This window comes from Castanea sativa, chromosome 4, assembly GCF_040712315.1.
Source record: "Castanea sativa cultivar Marrone di Chiusa Pesio chromosome 4, ASM4071231v1".
Classification (NCBI taxonomy): Eukaryota; Viridiplantae; Streptophyta; class Magnoliopsida; order Fagales; family Fagaceae; genus Castanea; species Castanea sativa.
In genome coordinates this window covers 42435253-42451900 of record NC_134016.1, presented here as the reverse complement: position 1 = coordinate 42451900, position 16648 = coordinate 42435253, and the positions used below count along the sequence as shown (strand labels likewise).

The following is a 16648-nucleotide window of genomic DNA, read 5'->3' as shown; positions in this document are numbered from 1 at the left end:
TTATCAAATTAGTAAGGTTGATAGTGCCCAAAACTCTTCAAACACTTTGCTATTCTCCAAGTGTGCAGCCCCATCACACAAACCAAATAATTACAAAATAAGGTTGTTGAAGTTGATAAATGCATGTGCTAATTTTTTTTTTTTTTTTGAGTAAACAGGTATACTTATAAGAACACACACAAAAATAATAATAGTGTTTTAAACCGGATTTATAATACATTACATAACTAAAGTACAACTACAAAAGGGTTTAACCTTTGTAGTTGTAGCCTGTAGACTAGGGTTATAAACAACGGATGCTAGACACACACAACCAATATGAGATAAACATCCCTATTTTTATTTTTTTTGAATAAACAGTAATACTTATTAGAACACACACAAAAATAATAATAGTGTTTTAAACCAGGTTTATAGTACATTACATAACCAAAGTATAACTACAAAAAGGTCTAACCTTTATAGTTGTAGACTGGGGTTCTTGAATAGCTTTAAGGCCAGGGGCATATCATATGCCAATGTTGAAAAATAAAATCCCAAACTTTAAGGAATAAAGGTGTAATTCATTTTAGAAAGAAATACCGACGCCGTCTTCTTTATCCTCTCTTAAAAGCTTTAAAAATATCAGCATTTTCTAAAGATAGTTATTCTACCTTGAGAAAGGATTTGCTGCAAACTAAGTTGCAGCAACTCCTGCAAAATGCACACGTGTCAAGTGGCTATTTGGTAAAAAAATTAATCTTGACAAGGAAATTTTAATTTAAATATAAGTTTGGACAGGTGTCTATCTGAGGTATTGACACGTGTCCATTTTTGCAAAAGTTGCTGCAACTTAGTTTGTAACAAATCTTTGCCCTTTTACCTTATACTCTATCAATTAAAGTTTGTCACATATTTTTGTTATTTTCCTTAAAAATAACAAAAATTAAAAAATCAAATCAAATCAAATACATGACATATCACGAAAGTGGAACAAAAAATTTCTATTCATCAAGAGGTTAAATTGCATAAGATTTTTTTTCCCATCTATTGGCCATTGCATCATTATAATTATAAGACTAATTAAGTTTTTGGATCTAGGAGTCTAGGGAGAAATTTGAGTCCAGTTTCTTTCAACCCAGGCTTAAGATGTGCTTTGGGCATATTTCCAACTCAGGGACCATCTAATCAAAGCCTTGATGAGAAGCAAGTGGCTTTGTCATCACATTCCATTCTAGATATACTTTTTCTTTGGGCCTGGTTTCTACACAATTAACTCACCGAAAGGCTTCTTCTCTACACATAAACTGCTTGACATGGGAGCCTGGAACAACAAAGACGGGCCCTGGGCCGTGTCCATTGACACCAAGTTCCAGCCATTGGGCCTTTTTTAGATTTTTTAGATGCGTATGATTTATTAATGTCAATAAAATAAAATATATAAATTCAACTGTCACTAAAAAAAGCATTTAATAAGGATGCTATTAATTTGGTAAATATTAATGATGTAATAATGGATAATAGTGTTTTCTTTTTAACCGCTTTGATCTTTCACAAATCTATGGCATAAAAAATATGTAATTCTTGTGGAGTTACACCAAGTGTAATTTGTAGGTGCCTTGAATCCTCTAAATTTACTAATAATGTAATACTTTTGTATGAGATAATGCATGATTGCCCTGGTAGAATATTTTGTATTAGATAATGCATCATTGCATTAAAGTAATGTTAGTAACATAATTCACAACTTTTTTCATAACCACTAAATCTTAGAGCATGAAATTATTATTATTATTTTTTTATATATACAAGATAGAATTTCTACTCTAATCTAATCTAAGTGTATATATGTGTGAAGCTCCCTCCTGAAGACTTGAACCCCGGTCCTTACCCCCCACACCCCACAAGCATTTATACTTGAAATGATGTTTATTCTACCAACAAAAAAAAGAAATGATGTTTATCACCTATTGCTAATAATTACATTTGTCTAGATTAGACAAAAATAGCTTATGACGAATACATACTTAGGGTAATTATTGGATAATCCCAGAATATCATAAATACATACTTCCTTCTCTTACATAACTGTGGGTCCCACTAATTAAATTTATAGTAGGACCCACAATTCATGTGAAAGTAAGGAGTACACATTTATGGTACTCCAAGAGTATTCAATAATTTCCCTACATACTATAATTGAGATGTTCTGGAGATTGCCTCATAAACCTGTCAAGTTATTCATTTCATAATTTTTCATTATAATCCCTACTTATGTAGAATAATTTAACGAGTAATGCTATATACACAAAATAAATTGACAACATTTTTCACACCAACTAAGTTGCTTTTACTAACTTTCACTTGGACCTATCATTAATATCACTTTTTTATTTACCAATAACAATTTGCCATGTCAATGTTAAATTTGTTGTGAAATTCTCAAGTTAATGAAATGATAAATTATTTTGGGTTGAATTGTAAATTACACCCCTAAAATTTGTAAGTGATTGAATTTTACATTTTAACATTTCAGAATTTGAATTTTACTCTCTAAATTTTAAAAGTGTTTGAATTTTACATCCTAAAATTTCAAAAAAATCAGGGCGTAAAATCTCCCAAACTTTAGGAGGTAAAATCCAAATTTTGAAATATCAGGGTATAAAATCCAAACACTCCCAAACTTCAGGAGGCAAAATTTAAATTATAAAACTTAAGTGTAAAATTCAAATACCTCCAAAATTTAAAGGTGTGCAATTTTCCCCTTTTTATATTAGAATAAATGAAACTAGCCTCATCACACGCATTTTGTATGTGTGACGAGACTTTTTTTTTTTAGTTTAATATAATTTTTCAATTTAAATTTATCTATTATTAGTGAGATTACACATAAATTGATTTTTAAAAAACTAAAATTGAATATTTGAAATTAAGATATATTTAAATAAAGAGTGTGCTAATTTTTAGAAGAAAAAAAAAGTTTACATGATAGTTATTTTTTTTGTTCTTAAATTTATTGAATTATAATTTTCACTCTATTTTTTATATTTTAAAAATAAAATTATCTAATTAAATTATGAGTATTTTTATATTTTTTTGAAGTTAGGGGGAAATGTAGCAAGTGGATGATATAAAACCTGAGAGAAGTTTTTTTTTTTTTTTGAAACCAAACGATAGAAACTGTATTGATAATAGTAGTTCACAACAGACCACACAAAATATACATGAACGAGGTGCCAAACAAGATAAAACACAAATACAAAAAGCCCCTGCACTCCAAAAAAAAAAACCCACTGAATACACACCCCAAAAAAAAAAGACCCACCTCTCCATCATCCAATCTACAAAATAAAGACTACCCCGGTATACAAGGGGTGCTCTTATTAGGTCACGCTCTGAAGATAAGCCACATATGATCGTCCCGCCTCCCCTTTTGTTTAAAAAAAAAAAAAAAAAATAACAAAACACAGTAATCTACGTCCAGACATATTTTGTATACATTAACAGCAATGCCCCTTCTATTATTGTCTTTGGCTGTGGTTGGACTTTCTCAAACCTGAGAGAGGTTGAACAAAGCTAATCCAGTAATCTTGGAATTTCAAGATTTTTTTTTTTTTTTCCAACACTTATAAGCCTCCACGTGTCCTCATAAAAAAACGCACCGCCTTTCAATAAAAAGAAGAATCCTGAATCCCTAAAATTTACAAAAACCCCTCAAAAACACTGAAACTTTTCACAAAAAAAAAATGCTGAGGCTCGTATCGAAGAAGGTTATAGGGCTAGCCTCACAGGAGGGGTCGGCGTTGTCGGCGTCACGGCCGGTGCAGGTGCTGCCGCGTATGTACCACGAGAGGGTGATCGACCACTACGACAAGCCCCGCAACGTTGGATCGTTGGACAAGAACGATCCGACGGTGGGCACGGGACTCGTCGGTGCACCCGCCTGTGGCGATGTCATGAAGCTCCAAATCAAGGTCGACGAGGTCACTGGGAAGATCGTGGATGCTCGCTTCAAGACCTTCGGTTGTGGCTCCGCTATCGCTTCCTCGTCTGTAGGTTCGTGTGCTGTTTTGATTTTGATTTTGATTTGATTTGTTTGGTTGCTCGGAAAATTTGATTGAATTTTTAGGGTTTTTTTTTGGTATTTGTGCTTTATAATCTATGAATTAATGTGAATTTATTTATAATCATGGTAAAGTGACTAAATTTTATTGTGCGATGATTGTAGAATATCTATTAAGATAAAAAGGGAAATTTTTTATAAGATTAGCTATGGTTTATGGTGTTGAATGTTGGTGGATTAGTGAAAATACAAGGAAAGATGGGATTGGGAAATGAGGAGATTCGGTTAAGGATAGGTTGTCCAAAAAGATGGGAGGGAGTCGTTTGAGATGGTTTGGTTATGTTCATAGGAGAGAGATTAGTGCTTTATTAGTGAAAAAAGAGTGTTGATTTAAGTTGAGGGAACGAAATAGGTAGAATCACCAAGTAAAACCAAAAGTGAAGGAACAGAGAAAAAAGAAAAAAAAGAAAAAAAAAAAAGCAGAGCATCACATTCACAAAATTGCATGCAACTGTCGTCTTTCTCTGACCTTGGACTTCGTCTCTGTACAATTTTTTATGGAGCAATGGAGAAAGTGGCTTCAGATTTAAAGCTATTAGATTTGAAGCAGAGTGGTTTGAGTAAAGCATTCGAGGCCTTGAATGCTCAAGCGGCTTCAATCCTTTTACTCACACTGCGATGGAAAGACTTGGAGGAACACTTGGATTCCACAAGGAAGTCCATTGAAACCCAGTTCAAAGAACTCAAGGAGGGCGAAAAGGAGATGGGTTTGAAGGTGAAACAATTGGGTTTAGTGCAGAGTGAGCTTGGTGCAAAGGAAATTGAATTGGGTTTGGTGCTGGAGAAGCTTCAGTTGAATAAGGAGCAACTGGTTTTAATGCAAAAATCAATGGGACAGTACTCTAGGGACCTCGAGTTGAAAAAAGAGGAACTGGATTGGTTGGAGAAGTCGTTTGAGGAGTGTTGTGAAAAATTGGGATCGAAAGAGAAGCAGTTGGAGACCGTGAAGGACTCGTTAGATAAGTATAGTGATGAAGTCATGATGAAAGGAAAGGAAGTGGAGTTAGCGAAAAAAAGACTAAAAGATTGTGCTGAAAAGTTTGTGTTGAAAGAGAGGGAACTGTGCAGGGTTCAAAAGTTGATTGAGGAGAAAGCAATGGAGCTTAAGTCAAAGGAGAAAGATTTGGAGTCTATCAAAATATTGATTGAAGAAAATAGTGAAGAGCTTGAACCGAAGGAAAAGCAATTTGATCAAATAGGGAGGTTAATCAAAGAGCGGACAATGGAGCTGAAAGTGAAAGAGAATGAATTTGAGTCTATTGATGGTTGCATTAAAGAGAGTTCAGAAAAAATTAAGTCAAAAAAAGAAGATATTAGATTTGATAGAGAAGAAATTGATAGACCAATCTAAAGAAGTTCAGTCCAAGGAGAAGCAACTTGATCAGTCGAAGAATTGTATAGAAAATTTTGTGAAGATTTTGAGCTAAAACAGAGGGAGTATAATGTAATCCGAAGATCTATTGAAGAGCTCAACGAGGAACTTGAATTTAAAGGAAATCAACTGAATTCTAGACAGAATTTGAGTAAAGAGTGTGACAAGGAGCTTAAATCAAAGCAGGAAGAGCTTAGATCAATTCAGAAAGCAATTGTGGAATGCTTGAAGGAACAAAAATCAAAGGAGAAGGAACTTTATCTGGTAGAAAAGTCCGTCAAAGAGTGCGCTGATTCTCTTGAATCAAAAGAGAAGCAACTGAAATTTGTCCAAGAAACAGTGAATGAAGGGCTCAAAAAACTTGAATTGAAAGAGAAGCATCTTGCCTCACTCAAGAAGTCAATGGACGAACGTTCACATAATCTTGAAATGAGAGAAAGGCAAGTCAAAGAACGAGTCAAGGAACTTGATTTGAAAGAGAAACAATTTGATTCAATAAAAAATAATCTTGAAATGAGAGAAAGGAAAGTCAAAGAACGAGTCAAGGAGCTTGAATTGAGAGAGAAAAAATTTGATTCAAAACAAATATCATTGAAAGAGACTATAAAAGAGAAGGAATTGAAGGGGAGCACTAATGACCTTCCTATTCAAGTGAAGACTGAGCAACATGAACACACACCTGCCAACAATGCTATTGTTGATCCTTACCTTGCATCTTTGAGATCCCACACCACCATGGATGGACGAAGTTTGCAGTTGCTCTTGAATAAGAATTTAAAAGGCATGAGACGGTGCGTGGTGAAGTCTCTACAATTCTTCAAACAGCATCTGACCCTTCGAAGTTGGTGCTAGATGCAATGCATGGGTTTTACACTCCACATTCAAGGGAGGGAGATATGGTGTTTGATGTGAATATTATCAGAAGGAGTTGTATTCTTTTGTTACAGCAGTTAATGAAAACCTCAAAAGTTGTTAAGCCTCAGGTGAGAGAAGCAGCAATGAAATTGGCAGTTGAATGGAAGGCAAAGATGAAAGTGGACAATGATAATGGTTTGGAGGTTTTGGGTTTTCTGCAGCTCTTGGCAACATATGGATTGGGCTCTGGCTTTAATGAAGATGAGCTACAGAGACTTTTTCTCACTATTGATCAGCATAGACTGGCACCTGAATTATGTCGAACCCTTGGGATCATATATAAAGCACCTGTGGCCAGTGCTCTTCATTCTTAGGTTAAAATGGAGCAGCTTGAATATCTACCAGCCAAAAATGTTGCTCGTTCTTCTTCTGTAAATCTTCAATTAAATGCCACCACATATGGGAGTTTGCAGTTCCTGAATGAGAAACTGAATGGGACTGATTTGACGTGCAACGAAATATTAGCTTCTCTTCAACTGTTATCGGACCCAGCAAATCTTGTTTTGGATGTGATGCAAGGCTCTTTTCCTTATATTTGGGAGAAGGGAGACACAGGTTTTGAAGCAGGTGTCATGAAGAGCTACATCTTAATGCTACAGCAGCTTAAGAGTCTCTCACCACAGATACCCCCATAAGTTAAAGAAGAAGCAATGAAACTGGCGGTTGAGTGGAAAACGAAATTCACTGCCAGTGCTATCAATTCTTTGGAGGTTTTGGCTTTTTTGCTGCTTCTAGCTACTTACGAATTGACATCTTCATTCAATAGAGGTGAGATTTTAAAGCTTTTTGAAGCTGTTGCAGAGTATAAACAGGCTCTAGAAGTATGTCAGAACCTTGGCTTCACAGATCAAATTCCTGATTTTATTAAGAATCTTATTGAGAGGAAAATCTATATTAAGGCTGTTAGATTTATATGTGCCTTCAAGTTGGTTGACAAGTTTCCACCAGTACCACTCTTAAAAAAATACTTGGAGAATTCAAGGAGCTCTACAAAGAACTCATGCAAGAGAAAGAAATCACTCGAAGAAAAGGATAAGGCCGCAAATAGAGAAATAGCAGCTCTAAGAGACGTATTGGGATGCATTACAGATTACAACCTTGAATCCCAGTTCCCACACAAGGACATTGAAAGACGTGTTCTTGAGCTTGAAAAGCTAAAGGCAGAAAGGAGAAATGCTGCATCAACCTCTGCTGTCGAATTTGGACCAAAACAGCCAGATGTGAAGAAATGTGATAATAGTGGTTCAGCCTGCAAGCAGCAAGCGCAGCCGCAGAATAGAAACAAACGTGCTCGAACTGCTGTCTCCACTGTCAGACCCCATGCAATGCCGGTTCCTGCTCATGCCATTTCACCTCACCATTATGGTACAGGTGCTCATGGAGGCCATGGGCATTTTGGTTATGCTGGCAACTACAGTCTTTCTCCTTATTTGGGTGCTGGGCAGCAGTTTGTTAGAAATCATTACTTGTTTCATTTCTGACCTAAAGCTAAACCTAATTTCACAACCTAGATATGCTCACTGTAACAGTCCAATGTATAGTGGAGTAATTTTGAAAAACCAGTGTATAGTGGTAACCTTGGTTAGCCGTTTAACATCTTATTACCCATCAAAACAAAAAAAACGAAATAAGTAGAGGAAGAGAGATTAAAAATGACATTAAAATTTAAAAGACGTGGTGAAAAATGACATGTTAACTAAGGAAGTAACGGAGAGTATGACTTTGGATAGAATATAATGGTAGAAAAGAATACATTTGGCCGACCTTGACTAGCTTGTTGAGGATTCATAGCGAACCCTAACATTATGGGACTAAGGCTCGGTTGTTGTTGTTGTTGTTATTGTTGTCGTCGTCGTTTATCTATGAAGTAATGTATGTCTTTGCTGTGTGTCTTGAAATTCGTTGACATGCTAATGTTTGGTGAGAAAAATTATGCTAGGGTATGTGAATTATATTTTTCCACAAATACAATTGTAAAAATTTGATGGAGACACAGTTCTTCTGTGTGTTCCTAGGTTGTGGTGTTGACAGGAAGGCTTTATTTTTAGCTTTTAAGGGCAACATGTTTGGCTTCTTTGTGCAACAACCACAGTTGCCCTCGTAGTTGAATGCCAAAATCTTTACCATTCTATATAACTGCATCACCAAGGGCTCACTAATGAGACTGCCCCTTAAATGCTTCCACACTTCCATTTTATTTAGGATAAGTGGTCATAGAAAATATCTGAAACTTGGTCTAGAGTTAGAAATTGCTATTAAATATTTGTCTCTTTAACTGATTTCTCAAGTTTTTGGAAGTTGCAGTTTGTGTTCTGCTTTAGCTTATTGTCCTTTTGTCATGGCATTGTGGCCATTGTTATTGCAAGGGATTGTTCTAATTGCTCTGTGTCACAATTTTCAGCTTCTGAGTGGGTCAAGGGGAAGCAATTGGAAGAAGTTGTGACCATTAAAAACACGTGAGTTCTGCCATATTTCTCTGAATTTAAATTTAGTCCATGAATTCACTGTTCCATTTTGTGCTTATTATGCCACTGTAATTATAATTTTAGTTGTATGATCAGTTTTGTGTGGTGTTTTCATCTTTTGTGTGTTTCCGTAATTACTTTTGCAGTTGATCATTGTGGAATTTTTTCCCACTTTACAGCAAGTGCTATCCCTTTCAGTGGGAATAGGATCCTCTTCATTGAGAGTCCATTTCACAATTAAGATTTGATTTCTTGTATGATGTGGCACTAAATACACCTTTAGATTTATAATATCTAATCAAAACCATGAAATTGATCAATTTGAAAAGGATAGGATCTTTATCCGTGTAAGTGTGTTGGATATATGGACATCACATGGACATTGGTGTTTTCTCAGGCATTTGATATGGATTATATGAGAATTGAGAAAACATTATGTTATGGCTGTATTACTGTTTTTAGTAGAATTTGCAGTTAATGAAACTGGCATTAACAGAAACATTAGATTGTAGTAGATATATTTAGTTGGGACATGGGATTGAAGGTCAGCAGGAGTTTGGATTCTGTGTGATAGTCTTTAGGCCAGTAATTTGGAATAATTAAATCTTAAATTTTCTACTTCTGTAGAAAGAAATTGAAATCAGATGGTGGAAGGTACAGGTAAGACATAAAATGATTCCCATTCGTGTTTTTTTTTTTTTTTAAAGGAAGTAGTGTATCTTGCCATCTGTTCCAAACATGGTTTATGAGCATGTATACTATTTCAAACCAAGTATAACGGAGAGTTTATAAAGAGCTTTATGCTTAACCAAATTACGCATTTTTGGATGTCCTCAGGGAAATTGCAAAATATCTTTCTCTCCCACCAGTAAAGCTGCACTGCAGCATGCTTGCTGAGGATGCTATCAAGGCTGCTGTTAAAGATTATGAAGCTAAACGTGCCAAATCAAATGGTAGTGCAACAGCAGCACCTGCAGCGAAGGCCGCTGAGGCTTGAAGATGTTTGTGGATAAGGCCTCTGGTGCTTGATTATGTTTATGTACATTAATGACGAAAATTTCCAAGAGTGGATTTCTACATACTGATTACCTAGTAGTAATGTAATAATGGAATGTAAGAATAGCTCCAGAACACACATCTTGGATTTTAAGTTGTACCCTTTGAGTAAATTGAATATTAAAAAGTGTGTTCCTTCCCATCCACCCCCCCCCCCCCTCCATTTCCTCGGGGATGTGAAGGAGGTTTGATTTTGTTATATTGTGTGACCACATATGGATGTCTGCTAACACATATCTAATGTTTTTGATCTATTTTATAGTATGAGATTAATACCCTAAAATTCTTGTGTGTTGAAATTTATATTTATAGAATTATCAGGTTTTTTTTTTCCTCCCAAAGCTTTAAATTTTAAAATGTGGGATGGCATGGTTATATTGATATAGTTAGCTTAATCGGTAAAGTTTAATGTCTTCAAGTAAAAAATCTAAAATTTGAATCTAGTCTATAATAAAAAACAGTTGGTATTTTGCTCTGATGATAACATTATGTTTGTTTCAATAGAAAACATAATGTAAAGATAGTTGTTCTTTTCCAGTATTTAGTAATATAAATAAAAAAAAAGTCAAAAGAAAAATTATTATTTTTCGTCAACATAAAAAGTCTAGCTTATTTTTAAAGATTGTTCTTCACTAATATTTTTTGGAAAACAACTCTATCTTACAGCAAGCTAAATAAGAGAAGTTAGGAGATTGTTTTTCGACTCATTTAAAGTTATTACCAAACGTAGGAAAACGAAATAGTTTTATAAAAAACAATTTTTGGAAGATGATTCATTTTATTAAAAATATTATTACTGAAACAAATAGTGTAAGGAACAATTATTATGGATCTGACATCATAGGTTAACATTGTACCGTATGTGCAACCAAAATTTTGAACAAATGTGGTGTTGTCCTGCTCTCAACAACTGTGTTATTGAAAGGTGAAGTGCCCTTGAGAAGCAACCATCGGATTGCTTCTCAAAAAAAAAACGTCTAAAAGTGATCATTTAGTGTTCACAAATGTACTTAAGGCCTGTTTACAGAGCAACTTTCTGATAAAGGAAGCATTCCTTGATAGTTTTTTTTTTTAATTTAAAAAAAAAAAAAAACCAACCAAGGTTCTTAGACTTTGAATTTGTATGAATCAGAAAGTGTCCCCGAGTTGGCTTTAAACTCTTCCACTAAATTCAAGCACATTGTTGTTTTGATCAATAAAATACAAATAATGTCACATTTTCCGATCATATATAACATATTAAAGTGGAAGCACAATAATTCAAATTATGTTCTAATTGTATTCCAATTTTGTGACAAGCGTACTTTTGATTGACCTATTTTTTCAAGTGTCTTTAGATTTTCAATGCACTATAAGTTGATGCCAAACATCATTCAAATTATACTCTAATTTGTATAAATTATATTTACATGCAAATTAATTTATCTAAACTTAAAGAGGGAATGTCGTGTATTGTACTTAAAGTACTGTATTTAAGTTTTGTCTATATAAAATATAGTTATATAAATTTGATATTGGATAATTTGAGTTATGTAAGTTTTAAATAAGTTTTTGAGATATCAAATTAGTATTTGTAATTTATTGATAATATAAATAGTTCATTTCATATAAAAAATTAAATCTATTTTTCAATAATAAGTTGGTAAATCTAATTTTTATAAGTTCATAAACAAAAATTCATTCTATCTAAGAAACTTAGATGACATTATTTTTAGATTATTAGTTGCTGGGTAATTAAAAAGTGTTATCGTCCATATGAGTTATCCACAAGAACAAGGATCGTCCAAGATAATAGTCTGGAAGGAAGAGGAAAAAATGGCAACATCAAGGAAAAAGGTCGTCTAAGGAAGATAGATCGGCTACATGACAAGAGAGTATATATAAATGACCAATGAACACTTAGTATATTCTAGGGTGTTCTCTACAAACCAATAATGGTTGCATCACGATCCAATGTTTCAAGACGTGGAGTTAATTTTCAGAAATTTGCTCTACACTCCCTACTAAGTCCACACATTTCCCATGATGTTAGTGGCAATTAAACAAGTAGACCTACTCCAAACTCTCTATAAAAAGGACCAAGCCACACCAAACCAAGGTACACACTATTATTCATCCACTTATCATACTTGAGTCCTAGAGAGAAACCGACTTAATCATCAAAGGATCCTTGGCTGGTTCACCCTGGTTACCTTAGATAGTCTTTCTTTCTTTTTCAGGTTGTTGATCCACCGTTGAAGTTTGGAGCATATGGCTTACTGATTTCTTACATCATTTGTTTATTTGTTAGGGATAAAATATTTTTGTTGTGGTATTTATTATATGTGTGAAAAGAATAAGTCAATAAAATAGCAAATGAACAAAGTCAATCTTATTTGACAAAAAACTAAACCAAGCCTAAATATGCATGATAGGTTATTGATAAACTCAAGCTCGACTCCTATTCTAAATAAAATTAAATGACTAAGTTTGAACTTTTTATATATGGTTAATCACGACTCATTTATAGTTGTATTTGGCTGAGAACTCTAATTGGCGGTGGACATGGGTTTTGTATGGTTGTTGTGGGGAGTAAAGGACCCAAGCAGGCATTTGGGTCTTTGGGCTCTAGCAAGAAGAGCCGAACTGCTCTTGAGCTAAGGATTTATTAGTACTGCGAATCGGCCCATACGCCGAGGGTCCGAGGATACAGCCGAGGGTGAGTTTCTCCTCGGACAGATCCAAGAGAATTCGGAGATTCACTACGAAGGTCAAGACAGAATTCTGGAAAGACTGTTGGTTAAAAGGGGAAACCCTAAACCTTCTAAATACACCGGTGTTAGAAAAATACCAAGAGCGAAGGTTGCCACCTCCACATTAAAGACTCTGCACCTACCTCCCTGGCCGCATTAATGGGGAAGTGACCCCTGAACAGTAGAACTGAAACTTCTGGTCACTATTCAAAGGCACTAAGAAAAGAAATATCTAGAGGGGGTTTGAGCAACACGTGGATAAAGCATGAGGAAAGGAAATATTTAAGGGGGGTGAAAACCAAAGAAGAGGAGGCTGGGAGAAAAGAAAGAAATTAAGAATTGTAATCTTTAAGAAAGAAAGAAAAATAATAAGGAGTTAGTCCTCGGCTTACGTCCGATGAGGACTTTTTGCAATTATCATTTGTTATTTACAAGTGTTTGCACGCCAAAACCTGTTATCAAGTTCTCAGTACCTTTAGTCTAGATTTCAAGCACACACTCTACAAATTTCATTGTTTAAGGCTCATTGGGCCTGAGCCCATAACTTTCTTTGGATCTAGGTGCAATTGTGCACTTACAGTTGCCTTCAATGAGAAGCTGTTGATCAACATGTCAGATGCCAGAGAAAAATTAGAGAGAAAAGTAATAAAGAAAGAATTTAAAAATTATTTATTTATTTTAGGTGAAAAAAATATGATTTAAAAAAAAAAACTAAAAAATAGAGAATTTGAGATACATACAAGAAAAATTGGTCAGCAAAATAAAATAGGAGAAAAAGGAGTTTTTTTTTTAATTTTAAATGAGTCTAGTTTACGGGTGTCCTAAAAGCAATTGTTTAAAGAAAGAATTTAAAAAATATTTATTTATTTTAGGTGAAAAAAATATGATTTAAAAAAAAAACTAAAAAATAGAGAATTTGATATACATACAAGAAAAATTGGCCAGCAAAATAAAATAGGAGAAAAAGGAGTTTTTTTTTTTTTTAATGAGTCTAGTTAACGGGTGTCTTAAAAGCAATTGTTTACTTTAAGAAACTTTTAATACCACTTTTATGGAAAATATAAAAAATTGTCAAAAAAATCACTTTTTTTTTCTTTTCCATAATTTTTTTTAAAATTTTAAAACAAATGCTATATAATAAAATCTTGTATACTCCAATATAAATGCTCTCACCCAAGTATAATCTTATGTCATTTACTCTCTTTCAACCTTAGTCCAATTTTTATTTTGACTAATTTGGCTTATATTCATCCAGAATATCAGATTGAGAAATGTTATATTTACAATATTTTCACAAGAAATTATATATATTTTTTGAGAAAAAATATATATTTTTGAAGAAACGTAAGAAATTATGCATAGAAAGTTGTTACTAGTTTTTTAATTTAAACTTACTAGTTGCTAACCCGTGCTATGCACGAGAAGCCATCTATTTGTGAGGTAGATTAAAATAATTTTATAAAAAATTTAAGAAACTACACCATTGTATGATTTGCGCTTGTATGGCTTCAATTTATGTTACAATTTGATGAATAAGTCATTACTTGAACTTACAATGGCTTACACAAAATTTGTCAGATAGTTTCAGATATAGTAAAAAAATAACTCAAAAATTCAGATATCAAAACTTCTGAAAGACCAAAATATATTAAAGAATCAGATGATTCACTGCTTATAAATTATTGAAACAAAACAAAATATATATATATATGACTAAACAATAGATAAATATAAGAGAAATATGAGTTATACTCAAAAGAATAATTTCAATTATTGCAACCTTTTTTATCTTGTAAAAACTAGCTAGAGAGAGTTTAGTGGTTCATGTACGAAAATTACTTTTTAAAAAATACATGAAAAACCATAAAATAAATTTTTTTTAACAGAATAGAGGAGAAGAAAATAACATAAGAAGAGCTTATACTTCTACTCGGTTTAAAAAAAAAATATTGGGATTTGCTTTACTTTTATAGTGTTCATGATTAACCTCACAAATTTGGAAAGAAATTATCAATTTTTGAGTTTGAGTTAAAGTTTGACTTGTTAAAGAGATAGAGTTTCACTTAAAAAATAATAATTTTGTTTAAAAAAAATATAATGATGAGCTTGAGTTTTAGTTGGATTTGTTACAAAAATAAAGTTTCACTCATTGTTAAGTTTGAACTAAACAAAAATAATTTATTTAAATAAAACGATAATTTTCTTTAAATATTTTTAAAAAATGATAATGATGAGTTTGAGTTTTAGTTTTAGTTGAATTTGTTAGAGAGATAGAGTTTTAGTCCTTATTAAGTTTGGACTAAAAAATAATAATTTTATTTAAATATTGTGGTTACATGAAAAATTGTGGAAGTTTCAGTTTTTGTTTTAAAAAATGATAATGATGAGTTTGAATTTTAGTTGAACTTGTTACAAAGATAGAGTTTCACTCATTGTTAAATTTGGACTAAAAAATTAATTTTATTTAAATATTTAAAAAATAATAATGATAAATTTAAGTTTTACTTAAATTTACTAGAAAGATAGAGTTTTGAACTTTATTAAATTTAGACTAAATAAAAATAATTTTATTTAAATATTAGGAGGTATATTGGAACGTACATACATTTCACAGGGAGTCAGCAATGAGCGAAGGAAGTACACTATTATAGACAATGCGTTGTCCTCGTATGGCGTAACATTCACGCGCTTCCATGCGAGTACGAAAAGACACCAAGCTGACCAAAACTTCACCAAACACACACACACACACTCATCAGGTCCGAAGTTAACGTTCAAAGAGCTAACAGGAACACGAAGAAGAAAGGACAACCCTTTTGGCCGTGTCAGTGTTGTGTTCTCTTAAATTCCAATTCTCCTACTCTTTACTTTCTTACTTGTCTTTGTGTTTTCACCAACAAATTTCTTCACCCATTTAAAATTAAGAACCACTGTTCATCAAGATCCAAAACTTTTAACACCGTTTCTTTTATTGTTGTTGTTGTTGTTGTTGTTGTTGTTGTTTGTTATTAGCTTCAAATTCAGTTCAATCAGTCCTTTTCACTTCCTCACCTAAACCCTATATATTTTTTTTAATATTTAAATTATTTTATTTTATTTATCTTTCTCTTTTATAAATTTTTTTAAAAAATTCATGGGGATTTTTCGTAGCCTAGTAGGATATCATTTCTCTTATGTGGCGTTTGGTACGGGGAATCCACATTACTCCTGGTATCTAGATTCTCAGGAATGTGATTCTTAGGAATCACATTCCTAGGAATGTAGCTATTCCTATGTTTGGTTTCATTGGGAGATTCCTAGGAATGTGAGATGATAATGTTTGGTGTATTCCCAGGAATCTTAAATGAATTATTTCTTTTTCCCATTTTGTCCTTAGATTTGAATGTGAAGTACCAAGCCCATTAAAAAAAAATCTTCCTTTAAATAAATAATGAAAAAATATATATATAAACTATTAATTAGTCCTTTAAAAAAAATATCTTACTCTAAATAGATAGATAAAAAACATTATATAAACTATCAATTAGCAACACATTCATTAAAACTGTGATCTAGCATTTCAAAATGACAAGAATAATACAAAAATAACTATTAGCAGAGTTATTTATCCTGTTTATGTTGTTTTGGCGGGAAAAGATAAAGACAAGAGAGAAGATATTGATAATTTGTTTTATAGTTTATCTTAATTGCTTAAATGATAAGGAAAAATGGTTAAAATTGTCAATTTATAAAAAATACAATTTCTTTTAAGTTTGGGAATCTGGATTCCCACCTGTTTTAAAGGGAATCCACATTCCTACTGAGAGGGGTTTAAGGATTCCCCTGGCATCTGATTCCCTAGCGTAATTTGCAACCAAACATGAATCTTTAAACATTCCTGGGAATCCTAAAACATTACCCCATACCAAACGCCACCTTAATGAATATCTATCCTTATTATTTAATGTTAACCGTCTTTTTCGGCTGGTCCAGAGTCCAGTGCTGTACTAAATGCATTAAATTTCAA

The 16648-nt window shown here is 33.0% G+C and overlaps 1 protein-coding gene and 1 pseudogene across 1 annotated transcript; both read left to right on the top strand.

The window, feature by feature from the left end:
• Nucleotides 1-3642: 3642 nt before the first annotated feature.
• LOC142631067 (iron-sulfur cluster assembly protein 1) lies at nucleotides 3643-10050 on the top strand. Its single transcript, XM_075805138.1, has 3 exons — nucleotides 3643-4035; nucleotides 8791-8845; nucleotides 9692-10050. The coding sequence occupies exons 1-3, from the start codon at nucleotides 3726-3728 to the stop codon at nucleotides 9849-9851; spliced, it is 525 nt and encodes a 174-aa protein (XP_075661253.1). The 5' UTR covers nucleotides 3643-3725; the 3' UTR covers nucleotides 9852-10050.
• On the top strand, nucleotides 4205-8008 carry LOC142631066 (uncharacterized; annotated as a pseudogene).
• Nucleotides 10051-16648: the final 6598 nt, after the last annotated feature.

What these genes read in the sequence shown, in the direction of transcription:
- LOC142631067 (XM_075805138.1), top strand. Translation starts at nt 3,726, where the DNA reads ATGCTGAGGCTCGTATCGAAGAAGGTTATAGGGCTAGCCTCACAGGAG. An exon ending in TATCGCTTCCTCGTCTGTAG is followed by an intron (nt 4,036 to 8,790) that starts GTTCGTGTGCTG and finishes CACAATTTTCAG; the next exon opens with CTTCTGAGTGGGTCAAGGGG. An exon ending in GTTGTGACCATTAAAAACAC is followed by an intron (nt 8,846 to 9,691) that starts GTGAGTTCTGCC and finishes GGATGTCCTCAG; the next exon opens with GGAAATTGCAAAATATCTTT.